Genomic DNA, 26,322 nt, shown 5'->3' on the forward strand with positions numbered 1-26,322 from the left:
GCTATCTCAAGCCCGGGGAACAAGGCGTTTTTGGCTCAGGAGTGCCCACTGCTTTGGGAAGATAAGGCAGGGCCTCCTTTTCCCAGCCTGGAGAGGCTGGGCAAGGTGACGAGGAGCCTGGCACCCTGGTCCTGCCAGCCATCCTGTCGCCGGCTCCATCTTTATTATTAATTCATAAAACCAGAAGGTCAAGTGGGTGATTTCTGCCAGTGGTGGAAATCACCTTAAGCGTGAGGACATAAAGGCCCTTTGTTGTCCCAACAGTGTGACCTTTGTGGACGGGCAGGCTGTCAGAAGTGGGCCTTCTGTTCTCAGCACAGCTCCCTGGGAGGTGAAAGGGAGCAGTTAGGTCTCAGGGCCCAGGTACTCTGGGAGGGAGGGCGGGTGGCCAGGCAGGAGACAGCAGCACGGTTGGTGTGGCTGAGTTATACAGCGATGGAAAGAGAAAGCAGTGGGGGGGGGGGGGGGCGCCTTCCCAGCTCCTGAGCACCCATGCCAGGGTCTCAGTGATCAGAGAACCCCAGGTGAGCACCCAGCACTTCACAGGCCTAACCCACCTGGTAGTTCTCAGGACTTCCCTTATCTTGTCCTCTCCTGCATCTCCAAGGCCTCAGCCAGAGTCCCACGTGGACACAGACTAGCCTTCCACCACCTTGACCTTTAGCAGCAGGTAGATGTGGGTTTGAATCACGACGCTGCTGTTTACTGTCTAAGCAAGAAACGTCGCCTCCCTGAGTCTTAGTTTCCTCATCTGTATGATGGGAATGTGTCTCAGGGCTGCTGTGAGGATTGAATGAGAATTTGAGTAAAGCTCTTCACACGTCATAAGTGTTCAATAGTTGTTGGCAGGTACAGATGGTTTCGATTGTAAACCTTTCAGAAGCTGGCCATATATCTCCGTTTTAAGGGTATTCTGTAACTTCCTTCAGTAATTCATATCACTCGTGACACACCTGCCATCTTTGACATGCGTCAAGTTTGTCATTTTCTTGATGTTGTGCTAATGATCAGGGACCTTAGCGTGCTTTAATTTGTATCACTCTGTAGTATTTTTTCTTTAATTTAAAAACCTACATATTGGTTTTTGTTTTATGCAGACTCTTAATTTTTGCAACCATTCTTCCTTACAGATTCAGGGTTTTTTTAAATATGTATTTATTTTGGCTGTATGAGGTCTTAGTTGTGGCATGCAGGATCTTCGTTGCGGCATGCAGGATCCTTTTTTAGTTGGGGCGTGCGAGCTTCTTAGTTGTTGCATGCAAACTCTTAGTCACAGCATGCATACGGGATCTAGTTCCCCAACCAGGGATCGAACCCGGGCCCCCTGCCTTGGGAGCACAGAGTCCTACCCACTGGACCACCAGGGAAGTCCCCAAGTTCAGTTTCTTCTTATGTAACACACCTTTCCATGGCGTTTGCAACAAGTCTCTGTGAGTTGTCAGCTTGGTCTGAAAATGTCTTTATTTTGCCAGGCTGCAGGAATGATCATTTGGCTGGGTATAAAATTTGAGGTTGCTGCATGTTTTCTCTCAGCACTGAGTTTTTGGTCTCTTCTTGCTGTGGAAAAGTCATCTCTTTTGTCTGATTGATATTTCTTTGTAGAAATCTGCTTTTTCCCCTTTGTTTAAAAATATTTGTTGGTGGTGTTTTTTTAGGTGCTTTGTGTAGGTGTGGATTTAATTTATCCTGCCTGGGAATGGTTTATGCTGTATTATTATAAATTGACTGATATCTTCCATAATGAAGATATTACCTCTCCCCTTTCTCCTAATCTTTTTCCTCAGTAATTACTTTGGAAGGGGATGAACCGTGTCATCCTGTCCTGAATGCCTCTTTACTTTTCTTGCATATTTCCTATCTTTTTGTTGCTCTGTGCTGTATTTTGATTTGTTTCCTTAGGTCTGTCTTCCAATTCACTAATTCTCTCTTTAGCTATTACAGCTTTGCTGCCTTAACCCAACTTAGTTTTTTAAATTCCATAGACTTAAAAAAAACCATTTTGTAAGTTCTATAAGGTTTTCAGATTCACTGCTTTTGTCATAGGGCACTGTTCTTATATTATTCGTAATAATTTAAAGCTTACTGCATAGTTTCTGCTGTCTCATCTTCTTGGGGGTCCATTCCATTTATTAACTGTGTCTGCTGATTATCCCATATGGTGGTCATTTGCTGTGTAGTTTGGGTTTTGATTCTGAGCTCATCTTTGGGCTGGCTCCCCCCCTGGTTTTCAGTCATCTCCAGATTCATGCTGAGGCCACACCAAGTAGAGGTGGGCTTAGCTGAAGTACCTCTCCCATGAGAGAACCCTGTGCCCTGGGCTATAGAAGTACCTCACACAGTGCTTTGCATTTGTTGTTCTGGGTACCTTAGGGCTTTCGCTGGTCTGGAAACACTTTTTACATTAATTCCTCAATTTGGCTTTCCTGTGCCACGGAGGTTTGGATTTTTCTCTTGTGAATGACACAGGCCTGGAGTTTTGATTCCTCATAGAGTCCCCCTCCTCTCCTCTGCACCCTGCCACCTCTTCTGCAGAGTCAGCTTCCTTGTTGATTCTCTGGGCCAGCAGGGAACATTTTTCTGTCCCACCTTATATGGAGAGGCAGTCCTTTGTGCTCTAGCTTTTGATAGGAGTCTCACTTCTAACTCGTATGGACCCCAGGCCACTGCTGTCACTCAGTGGGCTAGAAGCCACACCTTTGCTGTGAGAGCCTGGAAATATTCTGGTACCCCTGGGCCACCTCACTTGCTGGGTCTGAGTCCCCTCCTTGCTCTGGCACCTGGGGATTTCCCTCTCTTTCAAGCTTAGTGATGTCTTAAATTTTTTTCTAATTTTGTCCAGTGCTTCACAGGTTCATAGTGGAATGCAAAGTCTGTGTTAGCTCCTTGTAGAAGGAACTGGAGTTTTGTTTTTGTTTTAATATTTTTTGGCCGTGCTGTGTGGCATGTGGGATCTTAGTTCCCCAGTCAGGGGTCTACCCCACGCCCCCTGCTTTGGAAGCGTGGAGTCTTAACCACTGGACCACCAGGGAAGTCCTGATACTGGAGTTCTTTACCTAAATGTCCTACCATAATAAGCCCTCATGCTTTTGGTAAATCTGGAGCTGAAGATAGTTCTGGAAGAATGTGAAAACCAGTTTCCTAGAGACTCTGAAAAGTGCCCAAATCTCTGCTGATTAACTGTTGCTTTTCTCCCTTCCTCATCTTTACTCTTTTTATTAAAATGGAGACATCTCTCTTCGTTTAGTGATGTAAATGGTATGTATTCATTGTCCCAGTCGCTTCTTAGTTTTGGCAGACAGCACGGCAGATGGTCATGAGAACAGATTCCGGAGTCACAGACCCGGGTTCAAATCCCAGTTCTGCCACTTATATCCATGTGACCTTCAGCGAGTGACTTACCCTCTCTGAGAGTCAGTTTCCATATCTGTAAAATGGGTGTGATAACCCCCAGGAGAGGCAGGCACTGTGACGAGGACTAAATAAGATCATGTGTGTCAAGTGTTTGGCTTAGTTCCTGCCTCTGAGTAAGTGCTGACACTTGGTGGTTATTATTACCGCTCTAAGGCAAATGGGAAAGAACAGAGGCTAGCCGTAGGAAGGTGAGCGCGGATGAGCAGAGCATGGTCTGTGCGATTTTGAGTCATGCTCACCCACTCTGACAGCTTCCTGAGTTGTCTCGTTGCTCATGAGGGGAGAATGTTTTCTGAAATCATGTCCCTTCAGCCTGTCCCAGAGTCCCCTCCAGTCCTGAGATTTGGAGGATTCATTCTGTGCAGAAAACAAAACAAAAGGAAATATCCTAACAAGACCCTCGGTACCTAAAATAAATGCCGTCCTCAGGCCGGCATGGGCCCGGGGCAGCTCTTCCTGGGAACCCCTCAGCTTTTGCACTTACAAAGCGGGTTGACGTTTTCGAGCAAAGGGTTGAAAGCTGCTGGAGGAAGGCCAGCAATTAATCTTCTTGTCGTTGCTTCTGCTTTGGAATAGAATTGAGTTTGATAACTTCATTCTCAGGACCGAGGGCACCCAGGTGCATCTTTGGATTACTTTAAATTCCCAGCAGTGAGGTGTGGTCTGGCATGTGTACACGCCCGGCACATGGCTTCCAAGGGGCAGGCAGGTGGAGGAGAGGAACATGGTATCCGGCACCGTGAAGCATCGTGTGGGTGCCAGGCGTGTGGGGGAGGGTCCCTTCCAGGCTGTGGAGGCCGGTCCCTCGCTCTCCCTGCCCAGGCCCCGGCTTAGTCATTGCTTGGGCTGTAATTCCAGGAGGGGCACAAGTTCTCTCTCCCCTGGGATCCTGGAGGCAGCTGAAGAGCCGCATAGGTACCATGAGATTATTGCTTTGGGGACATAATACTAGCAAGCACGGCGGCTCCAGGATCTTACGCTCTTCCGGCCAGGTTCAGTGCTCAGTGTGTATATCATTTTTTTTTCAATGGGGGCAAAATTCACATAACATGAAATTTACCATCCTAACCATTTTATTTTATTTTTATTATTTATTTATTTATTTTGGCCGCACCGTGCGGCTTGCAGGATCTTAGTTTCCCAACCAGGGATTGAACCTGGGCCCCCAACCGTGGAAGTGTGGAGTCCTAACCACTGGACCAACAGGGAAGCATGCAATTCAGTGTCATTAAGCACATTCACGATGCTATGCCGCCGTCGCCACTGTATTTCCCGACCATCTTCATCACCCCACAAAGAAGCTTCAGCAGTCACTCTAATCTCCCAACTCGTAGCCCCTGGCAACCACTAACCTACTTTCTGTCTCTATGGACTTGCTTCCTTTGGGAGATTCATATAAAAGGAAGCGTACAGTAGTGGCCTTGCGTGTCTGGCTTCTTAATGTCATGTTTTCAAGGTTCATCCAGGTTGTATCAAGCGTCACTGCTTCATTCTGTCTCGTGGTGGAATAATGTTCCATTGGATGGAGATGCCGCATTTTGTTCATCTGTTCACAAGTAGATGGACATTTGGGTTCCCACGTTTTGACGATTATGCATGTTGTTTATGTGATTTGATTGTTTTTCGTGGTATGAACAGCCACGTGTAGGCAGTGCTATTATTATCTCTGAATTATGGAGGAGGAAGTTAACAGTCTTGGGGAGAAGGTTTAGTAAGACGAGAAGCTGGGGGTTGAACCTGCAGCTCTTGGAAGCGATGGGGTTAGCTCACCTTTCTGTCTGGCTGGGCGCATCTCTGTGTTGCAGGACCTCGGCCAATGCCTGGGTTGAGTACTGGCCAGTCTCTCGGGACACAGCCAGCAGGAGAGCTTTGGGGGTCCTGGAAGCCACCAAGCCCTTCCCAGTGATGCCACTTGGAGTCCCAGAGCCTGCATCCAGGCTGGCACTGCAGGGGGAAGCGGAGGGAGGCAGGGTGGCTTTGGGGTGCCCCTGGAGACAGCAGCCAGCATGCTCTCAACCACCCTCGCTTCTCTCAGCTGTGTCTTGAGCGCCCTTCCCTACCTCGACTGCTCCAGCTGCCCGCCTCTCGGTGGGTACCCAGCCCCATCATCTGCATCAGCCCTCCGTTCGGTTACCGGGCACATGGGATGTGGTTCTGTAGCTTAGCACCCTCCGGAAACTCAGGGTGAAGTCTGAGTGCCTTAGTGTGACGTGTGCGCCCCCCACTCCTGTGCCCCTGTTCCTAGTCTGCCTCCCACCCGTGCTAAAGGGCTTGGAGCTCCCCGAGTTCTTCTCACTCTGCCTGCGCCAGCCCTCAGCCCCTGGGATCCCACTGGGCATCACCTCCCACCCCATCCCCGTGGACCGGAAGCCCTACTCCAACCTTGGTGCTCCTTGGCAAGCGGACACTGCACTTAGGACCCTGGATCCCAGCGAGGTGAGGGCTCTGCCTCTTGTGTCTGCATCCTTGGTATCTGGCAGGTGCCCAGCAAACCAGAGGCACTCAGTAAATATCTCTTAATGAGTGGTGGGGGCACCTGTCAGAGGGTTGAGCAGATACAGGTGTGCCACGGAGGAGTCCGTCAGGCCCTCACACCCCTGAGGGCAGCCCAGATTCTGGGAGGAAGAAGCAAGTGGTATTCTATATGCCCCTCGCCACCAGGCTCAAATAGTCCTGACCGCCCCGTAGCGGACATGGGTAAATGGGGATCTTCGGTTTCCTCGCAAGTCATGTGAGGGAGGCTGGACCTCGTGGGAGATTTTGGGTGCCTAGTCTCCTCCCGCCCTCCTTCCTGAGTGTTGTCTCTGACCCCTGGTCCGTACGACTCTCCTTCCCCAGTGACTCCTTGCTTAGCATACCAGGGCGGCAGCCTGACCGTTGGGGCCAGGGCCAGGCAGAGACCCCATATCCATTAGCACCCCACTCACGCACTTTCTGTGTCCGTAGATTTGCCTGTTCTGGGCATTTCACATCAGTGGAATCACACACTATGTGGCCTTTTGTGTCTGGTTTCTTTGCCTCAGCAGAATGTGTTCCAGGTTCATCCACGTCGTAGCAGGTGTCAGTTACTCCATCCTTTTTTATGGCCAAATAATATTCCATTGTATGGATAGAACACTTTTTTATTAAGTCAATTTTTAATCAAATATTGTTCTTTGTTTCCTTAAATATGTAGTTTTTAGTAAACAAGCAAACTGAATATGGGAGGAAAAAACTATTTGTGCTGCTGGCCTTTTTTCTTCTTCCAGTTTTACTGAGATATAATTAACCTACAGCACTCTATAAGTTTAAGGTGTGCAGCATAATGATTTGACTTACATACATCACGAAGTGATGCTCGCAATAAGTTTAGTGAACATCCATCATTTCATATAGATACAAAATTAAAGAAAGAGAAAAAAACCTTTTTTTCTTGTGATGAGAACTCTTAGGATTTTCTCTCAGTAACTTTCATATATAACATACGGCAGTGTTAATTATATTTACCATGTACATTACGCCCCTAGTACTTATTTTTTAAATTTAATTTTAAACTTCTATTGGAGTATAGTTGATTTACAATGTTGTGTTAGTTTCAGGTGTACAGCAAAGTGATTCAGTTATACATATACTTATATCCATTCTTTTTCAGATTCTTTTCCCATATAGGTTGTTACAGAACACTGAGTAGAGTTCCCTGTGCTATGCAGTAGGTCCTTGTTGATTATCGGTTTTAGATGTAGTAGTTTGTTTATGTTCATCCCTAACTCCTGATTTATCCCTCCCCTCCATCTTTCCCCTTTAGTAACCATAAGTTTGTTTTTGAAGTCTGTGAGTCTGTTTCTGTTTTGTAAGTAAGTCCATTTGTATCATTTTTTAAAATTCCACTTATAAGTGATATCATATGATACTTATCTTTCTCTTTCTGACTTACTTCACTCAGTATGACAATCTCTAGGTCCATCCATGTTGCTGCAAATGGCATTATTTCATTCTTTTTTATGGCTGAGCAATATTCCATTGTATATATGTACCCCATCTTCTTTATCCATACCTCTTTCGGTGGACATTTACGTTGCTTCCGTGTCCTGGCTATTGTAAGAGTGCTTCAGTGAACATTGGGGTGCATGTATCTTTCAAATTAGTTTTCTCCAGATATATGCCCAGTAGTGGGATTGCTGGATCGTATGGTAGTACTATTTTCAGTTTTTTAAGGAACCTCCATACTGTTCTCCACAGTGGCTGTATGCATTTACATTTCCACCAACAGTGCAAGAGGGTCCCCTTTTCTCCACACCCTCCCCAGCATTTGTTTGTAGACTTTTTTTTTGAACATCTTTATTAGAGTATAATTGCTTTACAATGGTGTGTTAGTTTCTGCTTTATAGCAAAGTGAATCAGTTATACATATACATATGTTCCCATATCTCTTCCCTCTTGCGTCTTCCTCCCTCCCACCCTCCCTATCCCACCCCTCTAGGTGGTCACAAAGCACGGAGCTGATCTCCCTGGGCTATGCGGCTGCTTCCCACTAGCTATCTGTTTTACGTTTGGTAGTGTGTATATGTCCACGCCACTCTCTTACTTTGTCCCAGCTTACCCTTCCCCCTCCCCATATCCTCAAGTCCATTCTCTAGTGGGTCTGCATCTTTATTCCCATCTTGCCCCTAGGTTCTTCTGACTTTTTTTTCCTTCTTTTTTTAGATTCCATATATATGTGTTAGCATACAGTATTTGTTTTTCTTTTTCTGACTTACTTCACTCTGTATGACAGACTCTAGGTCTATCCACCTCACTACAAATAACTCAGTTTTCGTTCCTTTTTATGGCTGAGTAATATTCCATTGTATATATCTGCCACATCTTCTTTATCCATTCATCTGTTGATGGACACTTAGGTTACTTCCATGTAAGAATGCTCAACATCATTAATCATTAGAGAAATGCAAATCCAAACTACAATGAGATATCATCTCACACGGTCAGAATGGTCATCATCAAAAAATCTACAAACAATAAATGCTGGAGAGGGTGTGGAGAAAAGGGAACCCTCTTGCACTGTTGGTGGGAATGTAAATTGATACAGCCACTATGGAGAACAGTATGGAAGTTCCTTCAAAAACTAAAAATAGAACTACCATACGACCCAGCCATCCCACTACTGGGCATCTACCCTGAGAAAACCATAATTCAAAAAGAGTCATGTACCAAGATGTTCATTGCAGCTCTGTTTGTCGACTTTTTGATGACGGCCATTCTGACAGGTATGAGGTGATACCTCATTGTAGTTTTGATTTGCATTTCTCTGATAATTAGTGATGTTGAGCGTCTTTTCATGTGCTCTTTGCCCATCTGTGTGTCTTCTTTGGAGAAATGTCTGTTTAGATCTTCCACCCGTTTTTTGACTGGGTTTTTTTTTGATATTGAGCTGCATGAGCTGCTTGCTTAATCCAGTCACCTGTTGATGGACATCTGGGTTGTTTCTACCTTTTGGCTGTTATGCATCGTAGTGCTGTGAACATTCATTTATGGGTTTTTCTGTGGGCGTATGTTTTCATTTATCTTGGTTATATACTTAGGAGCAGAATTTCTGGATTGTGTGGTAAATCTATGTTTAATTTATTGAGGAGTCACCAAACTCTTTTCCACAGCAGCTGCGCAATTTTCCATTCCCACCAGCAACGTCTGAGGGGTCCAGTTTCTCCACAGTGTCACCAGCGCTAGGTATTTTCTGTTTTACTTTTCATTATAGCTGTTGAAGTTAAAATTTTTTTAATTTAAATAAGATGGCACACGTAATCCCTATTAATTGCAGAAAAGTTAAAGGACAGGTAAGCAAAGATAAGGAGCTAGAGGAGGGAAATGTCCTGTCATTCTACTTTCTGGAACAATTTACTATTTTGTTGTGAACCTTTCCTAATTTTTCTTGTGCACACACTTGTATAACAATATGAACTTGGATGTAAATGAGATCTTTGTTGCCTGTTGGTTTTTCCATGTCATGATATTCCATGACCATTTTCCGATGTCCCACGATATTTTAAACATGTTTTCTCAGGCCGTCTAGGATGCGCCAGGATTTATTTAACCCGTTTCCCGTGGCCCGGCATTGCCCCAATTTTTTACTGTTTGAAACAGACAACGATGATTACTCTTATCTGTTTATCTTTGTACATATGTCTCGGTTACTCAGGATTCATTCCTAGGGATCAAGTTCCTGCTTCAGAGCGCGTGTACCAAGCACTCTCCAGCACAAATATAATGCAAGGTGGAATAATTCTAAATTTTCAACGAGCAATAGATGGAATGTAATTCCCGATTTTCTAGTAGCCACATTAAAAAAAAAAAAGTAAAGAAACAGGTGAAGTTAGTTTAATAATATATTTAACCCATTGTAACTAAAATATTATTTCAAATATAATTAATATAAAAATTATTAAGACAGTTTACGTTTTTTTCGTACTAGGTCTTTTAAAGCCAGTATTTTTTTTTTTTACACTTCAGCACATTTCAGTAGCCACATGTGGCTCTGTATTGGACAGTACAGGCGTATACTTTTTTGTTTAAACTTTTGATACAAAATGACAAGTCACTCTGCCCTGCCCCCCCCCCCCCCCGCAAAATTGGGCAGATTAAACTCCCACCAGCCCCATGGAAGGGTGTATATTTCCCTCAGGTTGAAATCTGATACCCAAAATAATGAGGTGAGATGCCAGGCTCAAGGTGTCTCTGCCTCCCGTTCCCATGGCAGCTGTGACCTCACAGGGGCCTGGAGAGAGGGCTCAGAGTGAGGAGCAGGGAAACTGGAAAAGCTTCCATCCCGGGAACCTTTGAGGGGACAACAGACAGGGCCTTCCAGGGTGTGACATGGGCACCTGTGTATCAGGCGCTCACGGGACGGACCTTATAGGGGGCCCAGGGTCAGCCTGGGGGGCCGGAGTTGAGGGCACAGGAGCTTAGCTGAGGGCTGAGCTCTTGGCTCTGAGGATTTGAGTGCCAAAAAGATGGAACCAGAATTGGGGAGTTTGTCCTCCTAATTCCTCTGCTTTCAATCAAGCAGGACAGAGAGGTGCGTGTGTCACGTGTGCATGCCCTTTGGATGCAATTAGCTGGAAACTCTTCGAGAAATCTGGTCTGAGATGGTTCATGGTTTACACAGTGCTTCCCGTCTGTGTGACCTTGGGCAGGTCTCAGTGTTCCCATCTCTAGGTTGGGGAGAAAACTGTGCCTACCTGATAGGATTGATTGAGACTTATGTGGGCCAAGGCTTGTCGAGAGTAAAGTCGAACACAGTGCCCAGGACACAGCTCAACGAATGCCTATTTTTAATTAATGCCTATTGTTGTCATGATTATGCACTAACTTCTTTCTTAATGTCCTTATTGAGATATAACTCACATCCCCTGCATTTCACCCATTTAAAGTGTCCACAGTTGAGGGCTTCCCTGGTGGCGCAGTGGTTGAGAGTCCGCCCGCCGATGCAGGGGACACGGGTTCGTGACCCGGTCCGGGAGGATCCCACGTGCCGCGGAGTGGCTGGGCCCGTGAGCCATGGCCGCTGAGCCTGCGCGTCCGGAGCCTGTGCTCCGCAACGGGAGAGGCCACAACAGTGAGAGGCCCGTGTACCGCAAAAAATAAAAAAAAAAAAAGTGTCCTCAGTTTGTCGTGTAATCACAGGGTTGTGTAACAGTCTAATTTTGGAACATTTTCATCCCCGTCAAAGAAACTCCTTTGCTATTAGCAGTGATTCCCTCTCTCTTTCCACAGCCCCAGGCGACCACTGGTCTACTTTCTGTCTCTATGGCTCTGCCTCTCTGAGTGTTTCATATAAATGGAAACCCGCCAGGCGTGGCTTTGTGACGGGCCCCTCTCACTTATTTTTCATGGAGGTGGTTTGGGAGCGTGTGGTTGGCGTTAATTTCTGATCATTATTTCACAACACATCAGTGTATTTTTTTAAAATTACTGAAATATAATTGATTTACGATGTGTTAGTTTCAGGTATATAGCAAAATGACTCAGTTATACATATATATATTCTTTTTTAGATTCTTTTCCATTATAGATCATTATAAGATATTGAGTATAGTTCTCTGCTATACAGTAGCACCTTGTTGTTCATCTATTTTATATATAGTAGTGTGTGCATGTTAATCCCAAACGCCTCATTTATCCCTCCCTCCCCCCTTTCCCCTTTGGTAAACATAAGTTTGTTTTCTATGTCTGTAAGTCTATTTCTGCTTTGTAAATAAGTTCATTTGTATCATTTTTTAAGATTCCACATATAAGCAATATCATATCATAATTTGTCTTTCTCCGACTTACTTCACTTAGTATGGTGATCTCTAGGTCCATCCATGTTGCTGCAAATGGCATCAGTGTAAGTTTTTTTGATTTGTGAGTTAGAGCTGAGAACTCTAATTGGCCAGTGTCATCTGATCACCTAAAGCGAGGCAGTGTGGGGTGTCAGTTAGAAAGAAAACCTTAACTAAACCACACATGTTCTGCCAGACAAACTAAGTTAAAATCCTGGGTCTGCCTCTTTGAAGTTTAGTGACCTTGAGCAGGTTACTGATCTGCGTATCTGTAAAATGGGAATCGTCTGTCTTTTGGTCATTGGGTCACGGAGATGATTAAATAAGCACACACGTGCCCAGGATGCAGTACTTGCCAATGACTGATTCACCACTAACAATATATTTGAGATCCCTCGGCTGTCTCACATGGGGCCATATTGGGTGCTTAAAATATTCATTACATGACTAATAAATATATATTGTATAAGAGACGGTTTGGAAAATATAGATGAATCAAAGCAAAACAAACATAGTCTTTAATCCCAGCCTTGAGAGATAATTGCTATTATTATTTGGGGAAAACAGGTTGATTTTCTTTCCTTACTTATATACATTTGTATATATTTAGATGTTTTCCCAATGGGCGTTCGTGCTGTTTTCATAGCGTTGTTTTTAGACAACATTATGTTGGAATGTATGTTCACATTCAGTACACAACTGTCACTTTTAAACACAGCATCTTTTTTAAAAAATTGGCTGAACCTCCCATAAAGTATTTAACTGATCTGCTCGTGGTGGGCCCTGAGGTTGAGTCGTTTTTACACTGTTGTAGAGAATGTAACGGTGAACAGTTATGTACTCATCTTGTTGTACCCGTTGGATTTATTCTTTCAGGATAAATCCCCGCCGAGTAGAATTGCTGAGCTTCTTAAGTAAATGTTTTATTGCGATATCGTATACAGAAGAGTGCATCACTAGTGAGCATGCAGATCCCAAAACTTTCTGAGAACACATCTGTGTAACCTGCAGCTGGATCAAGAATTAAACGCTTCCAGTTCCCAGAAACCCTCTCAAGCCCCATTCAAATTACTGCCCCATCAAGGGCAACTTCTATCCTAACTTTTAAAAAATTAAGATGTTAATATGAGCCATTTTAGGTTAACAGCAAAATTCAGGGGAAGGTACAGAGATTACTCATGGCCCCCTGCCCCCCCCCCACGCACAGCCTCGCCCACTGTCAGCATCCCCCACCAGAGAGGACATTTGTTACAATTGATGGACCTCCATTGATACATCATCACCCAGAGTGCACGGTTTACATGAGGTTCCCTCTTGGCGTCCTACATCCTGTGGGTTTGGACAAATGTATGATGACGTGTATCCATCATTATAGTATCATACAGAGTAGGTTCACTGCCTTAAAAATCCTCTGTGCTTCGCCAACTCATCGCTCCCCTGGTAACCACTGACCTCGTTGCCGTCTCGGTAGTTTTGCCTCTTCCAGAATGTCATGTAGTTGGAATCGTACCGTATGTAGCCTTCCTATCCTGCCTTAACACTGCAGATGAGTGTTGCCCGTTTTTGAGCTTTATGTAAATGGAGTCATAAAGTAGGTACTCTTCCATGTCTGGCTGCTTCTGCTTGTTGTTATGTTTTGGAACTCACCCAAGTTATTGTCCGTACTGTGTGTTCATTTTCACTGCTGTATCCTATTCCATTACTTGCATATACCACACACTTTACTCTGCCATTGCAGGGCGTTTGGATAATTTCCAGCTTAGGGCTCTTCAGATCGTGCTGCCGTGAACTCCTTCTACGCATCTTCTGACGTGTGCAAATATGCATTTCTGTTGGGTATGTACTTAATTTAAGAGTGGAATGGCCAGACCATGGAATACACGAATGTCCGTGCTAACATACATATGATGTAAATGGCTGTATTTTCCTCCAGAAAGGTGATAACTGTCCCCAAGGGTTACCTGACCTTTCCGAGTGTCAGTTTCTACATCTGTAATATGGGATGCAGCCTCCTGCCAGGGCGTCATGAGGAACAGATGAGCTAATGTGTGGAGATGAGCCCCATTCCCCCAGCACATAGCAGGCCTTCGGGATGGGTTGGTCATTGTAAAGAGTATTTTCTAGCCAACAACAGCTTCTAGAAAGGCTTGAGAATTCTGAGTTGCATATTCTTTTTTATTTCGAATATTTATTTATTTACTTACTTTGGCTGCACCGGTTCTTAGTTGCTGCACACGGGATCTTCATTGCGGTATGCGGGATCTTTTTTTTTTTTTAGTTGCTGGCATGCGGGATCTTTTAGTTGTGGCACGCGGACTTCTTAGTTGCGGCGTACACGCGGGATCTAGTTCCCAGACCGGGGATCGAACCCAGGCCCCCTGCATTCGTAGCGTGGAGTCTTACCCACTGGACCACTGGGGAAGTCCCCTGAGTTGCAGATTCTTGAAGAGATCACAGCTCGAGCCTGAGGCTAAAAAAAAACATGAAGTAAAGTAAGGTGACCAGTTGGCCCCAGAAATTAGCTACCTCTGGAACAGGAAGAGAAAAGATGCTTAAGGGATGAGAAATGCCAAGAGTCTGGTGCGGGGAGAGAGCCCTTCCCCAGCCCAGCCACCATTTCGGAAAGTTTTTTTAAATTTATTTATTTTATGTTAATTTTTTTTTTTGGGGGGGTGCATTGGGTCTTCGTTGCTGCACGCAGACTTTCTCTAGTTGTGGCGAGCGGGGGCTGCTTTGCATTGCAGTGCTCAGGCTTCTCATTGCAGTGGCTTCTCGTTGCGGAGCATGGGCCTTAGCCATGCGGGCTTCAGTAGTTGTGGCTCGCGGGCTCTAGAGTGCAGGCTCAGTAGTTGTGACGCACGGGCTTAGTTGCTCTGCAGCATGTGTGATCTTCCCCAACCAGGGCTCGAACCTGTGTCCCCTGCATTGGCAGGCGGATTCTTAACCACTGTGCCACCAGGGAAGCCCCATTTCAGAAAGTTTTGCCGGAACTGTCCATAGTCCCCAGGCACCAGGCCTAAGGGCCTCAAACACTAGGATATTCTGGGAAGAGAGGTGATGTTGTGTAGCGGTTAAGGGTGGGCTGTGCAGCTGGGGAGATGTGAGGTTGAATCCCAGTTCCACCAATCACAGTTGTGTGATCATAGCACCCTCTGAGCTACACTTTTCCAGTGATACAACAGAGGGAAAAAGTATCTATTCACAGGGTTGTTTTGAGGAGGAAGTGAGAAGGTACACATAAGGGTTTAATATTGTGCGTTTCATAAAATAAGCACCGACACGTGGGTGGAAGCCTTCCAAAGCTTGGAACCCACCAGGCCCAGTCTTAGCTGTGGAATAAACAGGGTCTACCCACCAAAAAATGGTAATAAAAAAAAAAAAAAACTGTAGGTTTTCTAAAACAGTTGGGGGTGGGGGGGGGACTTGGATGACGGCAGTCAGAGGGTACGATCTTGCACTTATAAGATAAATCAGTACTAGGGATGTGATGTACCACATGATAAATAGAACGAACGTTGCCGTATGTTATACATGAAAGTTGTTAGGAAAGTAAATCCTAACAGTTCTCATCACATGGAAAAAAATAGTTTTTTCTTTTTTTTTTATTAACTTTTATTGGAGTACAGTTGATTTCCAATGTTGTGTTCATTTCAGGTGTACAGCAAAGAGATTCAGTTATGCACATACATACTTTCATTCGTTTTCAGATCTTTTTCTCATATAGGTTATCACAGAGTATTGAGTAGAGTTCCCTGAGCTGTATAGTAGGTCCTTGTTTGTTATCTGTCTTATATACAGTAGGGTGTGTGTGTCAATCCCAAACTCCTGATTTATCCCTCCCCCCAGCTTTTCCCCCTTGGTAACCATAAGTTTGTTTTTGATATCTGTTTCCGTTTTGTAAATAAGTTCATTTGTATCATTTTTTAAAATTAGATTCCACATATAAATGATATATTTGTCTTTGTCTGACTTAGTATAATTTCTAGTTGCATCCATGTTGCTGCAAATGGCATGATTTTCTTCTTTTTTTATGGCTAAGTAATATTCCATTGTATACATGTACCACATCTTCTTTATCCATTCCTCTGTCAGTGGGCATTTAGGTTGCTTCCATGTCCTGGCTATTGTAATAGCGCTGCAGTGAACATTGAGGTGCATGTATCTTTTTAAATTATAGTTTTCTCCAGATATGTGCCCAGGAGTAGGATTGCTAGATCATATGGTAGTTCTGTTTTTAGCTTTTTAAGGAACCTCCATACTGTTCTCTATAGCGGCTGTACCAATTTACATTCCTACCAACAGTGTAGGAGAGTTCCCTTTTCTCCACACCCTCTCCAGCATTTATTGTTTGTAGACTTTTTGATGATGGCCATTCTGACTGGTGTGAGGTGATACCTCACTGTAGTTTTGATTTGCATTTCTCTGATAATTAGTGATGTCAAGCATGTTTTCATGTGCTTCAGGCTATCTTTATGACTTTTTTGGAGAAATGTCTACTTAGATCTTCTGCCCTTTTTTTGATTGGGTTGTTTGTTTTTTGATATAAGAGCTGCATGAGCTGTTTGTATATTTTGGAGATTAATCAATCCCTTGTTGATTGCTTCATTTGCAAACATTTTCTGCCATTCTGTGGGTTGTCTTTTTGTTTTGTTTATGGTTTTCTTTGCTGTGCAGAAGCTTTTAAGTTTAATTTGGTCTCATTTGTTTATTTTTGTTTTTATTTTCATTACTCTAGGAGGTGAATCAAAGAAGTTATTGCTGCAATTTATGTCAGAGTGTTCTGCCTATGTTTTCCTCTAAGAGTTTTATAGTGTCTGGCCTTACATTTAGGTCATTAATCCATTTTTTAAAATTTATTTATTTGGCTGCATTGGGTCTTCGTTGCTGCGCGCAGGCTTTCTCTAGTTGCGGCGAGCAGGGGCTACTCTTTGTTGTGGGGCACGGACTTCTCATTGCAGTGGCTTCTCTTGTTGTGGAGCACGGGCTCTAGGCACGCAAGCTCAGTAGTTGTGGCGCACGGGCTTAATTGCTCCACAGCATGTGGGATCTTCCCAGACCAGGGCTCAAATCCGCATTGGCAGGCAGATTCTTAACCACTGCACCACCAGCGTAGTCCCCATTAATCCATTTTGTTTATTTTTGTGTATGATGTTAGTGTTCTAATTTCATTCTTCTACATGTAGCTGTCCAGTTTTCCCCAGCACCACTTATTCAAGTGACTGTCTTTTCTCCATTGTATATTCTTGCCTCCTTTGTCATAGATTCATTGACCATAGCTTTGTGGGTTTATTTCTGGGCTTTCTATCCTGTGCCATTGATCTATATTTCTGTTTTTGTGCCAGTACCATACTGCTTCAATTACTGTAGCTTTGTAGTATAGTCTGAAGTCAGGGAGCCTGATTCCTCCAGCTCCATTTTTCTTTCTCAGGGTTGCTTTGGCTATTTGGGGTCTTTTGTATTTCCATACAAATTAAAAAAATTTTTTTGTTCTAGTTCTGTGAAAAACGCCATTGGTAACTTGATAGGGATTGCATTGAATCTGTAGATTGCCTTGGGTAGTATAGTCTTTTTGACAGTATTGATTCTTCCAGTTCAGTAACGTGGTATATGTCTCTATCTGTTTGTGTCTTTTATTTCTTTCATCATATCTTATAGTTTCCTAAGTACAAGTCTTTTGCCTCCTTAGGTAGGTTTATTCCTAGGTGTTTTATTCTTTTTGCTGCGATGGTAAATAGATTATTTCCTTGATTTCTCTTTCTGATCTTCCGTTGTTAGTGTATAGGAATGAAGAGACTTCTGTGTATTAATTTTGTATCCTACAACTTTACTGAATTCATTGATGAGCTCTAGTAGTCTCCTGGTAGCATCTTTAGGATTTTCTGTGTATAGTGTCATGTCATCTGCAAACAGTGACAGTTTTACTTCTTTTCCAATTTGGGTTCCTTTTGTTTCTTCTTCTTCTCTGTTTGCCATGGCTAGAATTTCCAAAACTGTGTTGCATATAAGTGGTGACATTGGACATCCTTGTCTTGTTCCTGATCTTAGAGGGAATACTTTCAGCTTTTCACCATTGAGAGTGATGTTAGCTGTGGGTTTGTCATATGTGGCCTTTATTATTTTGAGGTAAGTTCTCTCTATACTCACTTTCTGGAGAGTTTTTATCATAGATGGGTGTTGAATTTTGTCAAAAGCTTTTCCTGCATCTGTTGAGATGATTATATGGTTTCTTTTCTTCAGTTTGTTACTGTGGTTTATCACACCGATTGATTTGCAGATACTGAAGAATCCTTGCATCCCTGGGATAAATCCCACTTGATCATGGTGTATGATCCTTTTAATGTGTTGTTGGATTTGGTTTGCTAGTATTTTGTTTAGGATTTTTGCATCTATGTTGATCAGTTTTATTGGTCTGTAATTTTCTTTTTTTGTGTGGTACCTTTGTCTGGTTTTCATATCAGGGTGATGGTGGCCTCATAGAATGAGTTTGAAAGTGTTCCTTCCTCTGCAATTTTTGGAAGAGTTTAAGAAGGATAGGTGTTAATAACTCTTCTCTAAATGTTCGATAGAATTCACCTGTGAAGCCATCTGGTCCTGGACTTTTGTTTGTTGGAAGTTTTTTAATCACTGTTTCAATTTCAGTACTTGTAATTGGTGTTCATATTTTCTATTTCTTCCTGGTTCAGTCTTGGAAGGTTGTACCTTTCTAAGAATTTGTCCATTTCTCCTAGGTTCTCCATTTTATTGACGTATTGTTGTTTGTAGTAGTCTCTTATGATCCTTTATATTTCTGTGGTGTCTGTTTAACTTCTCCTTTTTTCATTTCCAATTTGATTGATTCGAGTCCTCTCCCTTTTTTTCTTGATGAGTCTGGCTAAAGGTTTATTAATTCTGTTTATCTTTACAAAGAACCAGCTTTTAGTTTCATTGATTTTTCCTGTTGTTTTCTTTGTCTCTATTTCATTTTTTTCTGCTCTGATCTTTATGATTTCTTTCATTCTACTAACATTGGGTTCTATTTGTTCTTCTTTCTCTTGTTGCTTTAGGTATAAGATTAGGTTGTTTATTTGAGATTTTTCTTGTTTCCTGAGGTAAGATTGTATAGCTATAAACTTCCCTCTTAGAACTGCTTTTGCTGCATCCCATAGGTTTTGGATCATTGTGTTTTCATTGTCATTTGCCTCTAGGTAATTTTTTTTGATTCCTCTTTGATTTCTTCAGTGATTTATTAAATTTTACATATGAGATGATGGACATTCACTAAACTTACTGTGGTCATCGTTTCATGGTGTATGTGACTCAAATCATTATGCGGTACACCTTAAACTTACACAGTGCTATACATCAATTATATCTCAATCAAACTGGAAGGAAGAAAATGAAACAATTGAGGTTATCTAAATACATTGCCCACAACAGCAATGATCAAAATTCTATTTCTTTTCCTTCCACTTCTCTTGCTTTACCAGATTCTCTGTACACTTCTTACTACGGGTCTCCCAAATCACTTCCGGCACCAGCCTGAACCACTTTCCCCCTTCCCTCCTCCTGTCTCTTTCAATGTGACATAGGAAGCCCCTTTTTCAGTGGGGAAAAGCCCATCTCCAGGAGTGGGAGGGGAGGAAGTCAGACAAGCAGGTACCATCTCTTTAATGAGCTGAGGAAAGAGAGGGTGACCTGGTTCACGTTTGTCCTGTCCCACGAGCTGTTATTAGTAGTAATTGTCTTACTGCTAAAGGGGCAGAGTTAATAACCTCAGAGCTGTGTTACCAGGAGGAATGGCAAACCCGCTTCTTCATCCTGAGCTTCGTTTTGCCTTGGTAGGAGATGGCGAGAGGATGAATGGAACAGGAGGGTGAGGGTGAGACTCTAGCCTCCCTCCCGTAGCTCCGAGTTCAAAGGTCAATGATGCCTTTCTCACTTCCTTTTTTTCTTTTTTTCTCCTACTTTGTAGTCTCGTCTGACCAGATCGAGCAGCTCCACCGGAGATTTAAGCACCTGAGTGGAGACCAGCCCACCATTCGGTAAGATCAGCAGCTGGGTTTGGGTGTCGGACAGGGCCGTGACCTTCAGGGATGGCCCTTTCCATTTATCTCTTCCCCTGAGTGCTGGCTGGCTCTCCCAGAGCCCCTGGGTAGCCCCATTTCCTGAGACAAAGCTGTAGTTGTCGTAATGCTTTTGGTTCCTTCTAGACAAGATGTCCTCACCCGGGAGGAAAAGAATCTCATCTGTTTCTATTGGGATCAGAAAATTATAACTGGAGTGAAAACAAGGGGTTGGGGACAAAGAGCTGGTCAGCCACCCCTACCTCACCTTGCCTTCCCTGGAGCCCCAGACACACATGATGGGCCTGTTGAGTGCCAGGATCACTCCCAGTGCTGGGCACCCCAAAGATGATCAGTTGTGGTGCGGCTCAGTTCAGGGGCTTGAATGCTGTCATGAGGCGCTGGCTGTTGACCCCGCTTCCTCTGGTTGGTAGTTCCAGCCTCAGATTTCTGTCAGGGAAAATCACCATTTCACATTGCGTTATTTAATGTGAATCTTGTAGAGGCTGGTGGGTTACCTTTCTGTGAGGAGGAACGCCTTGGACTGTTTGCCGCCTTCTACGAGAGTGTGTTCAGTCTTAGGTGGTGGTTGTTATTTAGAACTAAGTTAGTGAGAAGTCCGAGTCAATGAGTCGAGCACAAAGTTGATGAGGAAGCTTCGAGTTGAACTAAAGCAAGCAGTTTCCAATGTAAAATGAGTACTGTTCTACCACAAACTTTCTAACAGATGTAGTTTCCTAGAATAGACATTCAGAGTCTCAAGGTTACAGTCTTGGAACTTTAAAATAAACCTTTAAATAGTCCAGGGAAGCATGTTTTTTTCTTAGTAAATGGACTTAAAATTTAACCAAATTTTTATGGAAAGCAACATGTAAAAACTATCCACTTTCTCTTGTCTGTCTAAACAAAGGCATGTTGTTAATCCAGTGCGTTATATTCTCAGAGCATCCGTTTCCAAAGCTCAGAGTCTGGTGGGCTCAAGGTTCTGATGGCCTCTGGTCTCAATTTGATTATATCCAGGGCGGGAGTAAATTAAATCAGGACTGACTTCTTGAATTCTACACATCTCACTCACTCAGCCCACTGAAGAGCCCAGCAAAAGTTCCTCTGGCTTCTCATTGGCTCTGATGGGGTCACATGCCCAGCGCTGAGCCAGTCACCATAGCCAGGGGTTGGAAATGCAAATTGTTTTTTTCCCAGAGCTGTGAGTGAGCAGGGCTGGGTCTTCTGCCAAGGGCAGGGGTGGAGGGTGGAGTGATTTCCAAGGGCTTCCTTGGACCAGGGGCTGAGGAATGGGTGCAGGTCTCAGGGGAGGTGACACATGTGCACCTGGATTTTGGAACATGGAGGTGTGAAGGGCAGCCTTCATTCCTTTAGAAGTTCACGGGCACATGCTCTGTGCCAGGTGGGCAATATCTGTGCTGGCTGGCGGGACCACCATGCAGCTCACAACTGGGGGGGGATGAAGGTGGGGCCCCCTTCCTCAAGATAATTTTCCACCAAGCTGTGCCCCCAGCCCTATCATAAGCTGCCTTGGGCTTCTCATTATTATGGGTCTGGGGTCCGTGGGTCTTGGCTTGGTGAGAGGTCTCAGGTTCAAATTCCACATGTGTTTTCAGACTTGGGGGAAGCAGAGGCAAAACCCAGACTTGGGAAACATACCATATTTGGATCATCCATATCCCTGGCTGTGTGACTTTGGGTTAATTGTTCTGTTTCTCTGAGCCTGTCTCCTCCATATAGTGAATGTGGTCATTTGGGATTTGATTTAAGCATTAAAGATGAGCACATGCAGGATGCTTCTGCTCCGAGCTGGGTTCCTCGGCATTTGGCAAACAGCACTGTCATCATTCGGCCGTTGGTGAGGTCGTGAGGACCCACCTTGAGATGTCCGAGCAGTGGCCGTTGATTATCGGGCTGGAGTGGAGGTGGGGAGCACAGGTGCTGTGTGAGCAGGAGGTGGCAGTGCTGGTGGAGGCCCCTCCCACTTTGAGATTCCAGCATCCGAGCCCTGACTGTGTCGCCCAGCGGCCCCTCATGGGCTTTTGCAAGGATGTACTGAAACGTTGAGCTCTACACTTTTTTTTTTTTTTTTTTTTAATGTTATTGAAGTATAGCTGATTTACAATGTTCTGTTAATTTCTGCTGTACAGCAAAGTGATTCAGCTGTACATATATATATTCTTTTTCATTATGGTTTATTACAGGGTATTGAATGTAGTTCCCTGTGCTATACAGTAGGACCTTGTTGTTTATCCATTATTTTTTTAATTGAAGTATAGTTGGTTTACAAAGTTATGTTAATTTCTGCTGTATGGCAAAGTGACCCAATTATACACATATATACAGACTTTTTTTAAGTTATTTTCTGATCTTTTTAAAATTTTATTTTATTATTTGGTTGCACAGGAGGGATCCATAGTTGCGGCCCACGGGCTCCTTAGCTGTGGCATGTGAACTCCTAGTTGCAGCATATATGTGGGATCTAGTTCCCTGACCAGGATCAGACCCGGGCCCCCTGCATTGGGATCGTGGAGTCTTAACCACTGCGCCACCAGGGAAGTCCCTACATTCTTTTTCATATTCTTTTCCATTATGGTTTATCTAGGAGATTGGATATAGTTCCCTGTGCTATACAGTAGGATCTTGTTGTTTATCCATCCTGTATATACTAGTTTGCATCTGCTAACCCCAAACTCCCAATCCTTCCCTCTCCCTCGGCACCCACAAGTCTGTTCTCTATGTCTGTGAGTCAGTTTCTGTTTTGTAGATAGGTTCATTTGTGTCATATTTTAGATTCCACATGTAAGTGATATCATATGGTATTTGTCTTTCTCTTTCTGACTGACTTCACTTAGTATGGTAATCTCTAGGTCCATCCATGTTGCTGCAAATGGCATCATTTCATTCTTTTATATGGCTGAGTAATATCCCAGTGTATATATGTACCACATCTTCTTTATCCATTCATCTGTTGATGGACATTTAGGTTGTTTCCATGTCTTGGCTATTGTGAACAGTGCTGCTATGAACATAGGGGTGTATGTATCTTTTTGAATTATAGTTTTGTCCAGGTACATGCCCAGTAGTGGGATTGCTGGATCATATTGTAATTCTGTTTTTAGTTTTCTGAGAAACCTCCATACTGTTTTCCATAGTGGCTGCACCAACGTACATTCCTGCCAACAGTGTAGGAGGGTTCCCTTTTCTCCACACCCTCTCCAGCATTTGTTGTTTGTATATTTTCTGAGGATGCCCATTCTAACTGGTGTGAGGTGATACCTCATTGTACTTTTGATTTGCATTCTCTAATAATTAGTGATGTTGAGCAGCTTTTCATGTAACTACTAGCCATGTGTATGTCTTCTTTGGAGAAATGTCTGTTTAGGTCTTCTGCCCATTTTTGGAGTGGGTTGTTTGGTTTTTTGTTGTTGAGTTGTATGAGCTGTTTGTATATTTTGGAGATTAAGCCCTTGTCGGTCACATCATTTGCAAGTATTTTCTCCCATTCCGTAGGTTGTCTTTTCATTTTTTTTTAAATGATTTTCTTTGCTGTGAAAAAGTTTGTAAGTTTGATTAGTTCCTATTTGTTTATTTTTGTTTTATTTCTATTGCATTGGGAGACTGACCTAAGAAAACATTAGTATGATTTATGTCAGAGAATGTTTTGCCTATGCTCTCTTCTAGTCTTATGGTGTCATGTCTTACGTTTAAGTCTTCAGGCCATTTTTTAGTTTATTTTTGTGCATGGTGTGAGGGTGTATTCTAACTTCATTGATTTACATGCAGCTGTCCAACTTTTCCAGCACCACTTGCTGAAGAGACTTTTTCCCATTTTATATTCTTGCATCCTTTGTTGAAGATTAATTGACCATAGGCGTGTGGGTTTATTTCTGATTCTCTATTCTGTTTTGTTGATCTGTTTGTCTGTTTTTGTGTCAATACCAAACCGTTTTGATTACTGTAGCTTTGTAGTATTGTCTGAAGTCTGCGAGAGTTATGCCTCCTGGTTGTTGTTTTTTTTCCCTCAGGATTGCTTTGGCAATTCTGTGTCTTTTATGGTTCCAAGTAAATTTTTGGATTATTCTAGTTCTGTGAAAAATGTCATGGGTAATTTGATAGGGGTTACATTAAACCTGTAGATTGCTTTGGGTAGTATTGGTCTTTTAACAATATTAATTCTTCCACTCCAAGAGCATGGGCTATCTTTCCATTTCTTTGAATCTTCTTTAATTTCTTTTATTAATGTTTTATAGTTCTCAGCGTATAAGTCTTTCCACCTCCTTGGTCAGGTTTATTCCTAGGTTTTTTTTTGTTTGTTTGTTGTTTTTGGTGTGATTTTAAAAGGTATTATTTTTTTACATTCCCTTTCTAATGATATTTCATTGTTAGTGTAAAGAAATGCAACTGATTTCTGAATGTTAATCTTGTATCCTGCTAGTTTGCTGAATTCATTTATCAGATCTACTAATTTTTGTGTGGAGTCCTTAGGGTTTTCTATATATAGTATCATGTCATCTGCATATAGTGACAGCTTTACCTCTTCCCTTGCAATCATTCTGTATATAATAGTTTACATCTGCTAATCCCAAACTCCCAATCCCTCCCTCTCCCAACCCCCTCCCCCTTGGCAACCACGAGTCTGTGCTCTGTGTCTGTGTGTCTGTTTCATAGATAGGTATATTTATGTCATATTTTAGATTCCACGTATAAGTGATATCATATGGTATTTGTCTTTTTCTGACTTACTTCGCTTAATATGATAATCTCTAGGTCCACCCATGTTGCTGCAAATGGCATTATTTCATTCATTTTTATGGCTGAGTAGTATTCATTGTATATATGTGCCACATCTTCCTTATCCATTCATCTGTTGATGGACATTTAGGCTGTTTCCATGTCTTGCTATTGTGAATAGTCTACACTGGTTCTTTCCCAGCATGCGTGTACGTGCAAATCACCCGGGTATCTTGCTAAAACACAGGTTTTGATTCACGGGACCGTAGTGGGGCCTGGGACTCTGCATTTTTACCTGTCATGGGCAGTCTTGGTGAGGTGCCTAGAATCTGGGGGTGGCACCCTGTTTGCCCTCCAGGCTTGGCTAGGTGCTGCTGTCCACCCCCAGGTGCTGAGAGGTCCATGTGCAGCCTCCTATTTCCCATGCCTCGTAGGTCAAGCCAGGACTTGGGAAGGTTTGAGCTGGTGACTGTGCCCGCCACCCTGCACCCCACTTACGTATCTCCTGCACACCCACCCCTGGGAGCACCATATGCATTGCCCTTTCCACCCCTGCCCTCAAGCAAGCCCTGATTATATCTACCTGGACGCAGGGAGCAGCCCCTGCTCCCGAGCCCTCGGGGGCTCCCCAGTCAATGTCATGTCCATGCCCTTTAGCTGGGGTCCACCAGGGTCTTCAGCTGCTGGGTTTTGCTTTGCTGAGGTCTCAGTGTGGACACCACCTCCTCCAAGACACCCTCCTGCCTCCTAACCCCCACAGATTCCTCCTGGGGGTGCCCCAGCCCAGAGTTGTAACTGCTCCCCTTCCAGCCACCCATCCCCTGCAACAGACTATCAGCCCCTTGTGGGGCAGGAACTGGGTCTGTTCCCCTGGCTCTATGCTGAGTCCAGGGCTTGTAACAGGGTCGATGCTCTGGGAGGAGTTGATTGATTGAATGAATGAATGAATGAGAGAGCAAAGGAGTGAGGAACAAGTGAGTGAGCGTATTGACTAGAGGAGTTCTCTGTAGTCCATCGAGCATGGCATAGATGAGACCTGTTGTTGTTTGTAGTCTTTCCCTCACAGGGTTTATATATTCCGGGTAGAAGAATTTATCTGGGGGCCCGGCACATGGGGACTGTTCACAGGTAGAAGCTATTGTTTCAGCACATTTTATGCTGCACAGTCTGTTACTTCCGCCTTATACAACCCCACAGGTAGTGGTAGGAACACGTATTCTCCCCGTTGGACACGTGTGAAGGTGAGGCTCGGGGAGGTCACGTACCTGGCTCCTGGTCACACAGCTCATAAGTGGAGGAGCTGATTTGAAGCCGGTGCTGAGATCCCTCTGTAAGGAAGCTGGGGGCATGGCTTTGACTTGCGAGTGTCCTGTGAGGGCCTCAGTCTCCCCGTTCTGCTCTCTGAGGACCCTCCGCCCTTACCGTCCTGGGATGCGGGGTATCATTCCCAACACCACAGCGCCTGCTGCAGTGGCTGCAGTCTCTGCTGGGCGGGTAGTGTCAGCTATACACAGTGATAGCCCGGCCCAGCATGCAGGAAGGAGGTAACACCACTCGACTGCAGCGCTTATGCAAACAGGCCTGCAGGAAGGGCCTCTTCCCAGTGCCCTGGAACTGCTCTGCCTAATTCTAGTCCACCCTCTAGGGCCTGGAGAAGGGCGATGGGGCGGTTTTTCCAGTCCTCCTAGGCTTTCCTACACGTTCTCCCTGGGCAGAAGGGATGAGCGGCCCTGGACTGTGATCTGGTCCCTGTTCTGCAAAGGGTTTCCTGTGTGACCCCAGGCTGGGCCTTCAACCTCTCTGATCCCTGGGCATGTCCAGGGGAACATCCAGGAGTC

At 44.0% G+C, this 26,322-nt stretch overlaps 1 protein-coding gene across 2 annotated transcripts in view; it reads left to right on the forward strand.

Moving 5' to 3' along the window:
- Positions 1 to 26,322, forward strand: part of TESC (tescalcin) — a 62,898-nt gene that overhangs the window by 7,205 nt on the left and 29,371 nt on the right. For both annotated transcript variants that reach the window (XM_073790111.1, XM_033836926.2), the window contains exon 2: positions 19,657 to 19,726. In XM_073790111.1, the coding sequence (XP_073646212.1) occupies positions 19,657 to 19,726 (70 nt within the window). The remainder of the gene's footprint in view (positions 1 to 19,656; positions 19,727 to 26,322) is intronic.

Source organism: Tursiops truncatus, chromosome 13 (assembly GCF_011762595.2).
Source record: "Tursiops truncatus isolate mTurTru1 chromosome 13, mTurTru1.mat.Y, whole genome shotgun sequence".
NCBI classification, from domain to species: Eukaryota; Metazoa; Chordata; class Mammalia; order Artiodactyla; family Delphinidae; genus Tursiops; species Tursiops truncatus.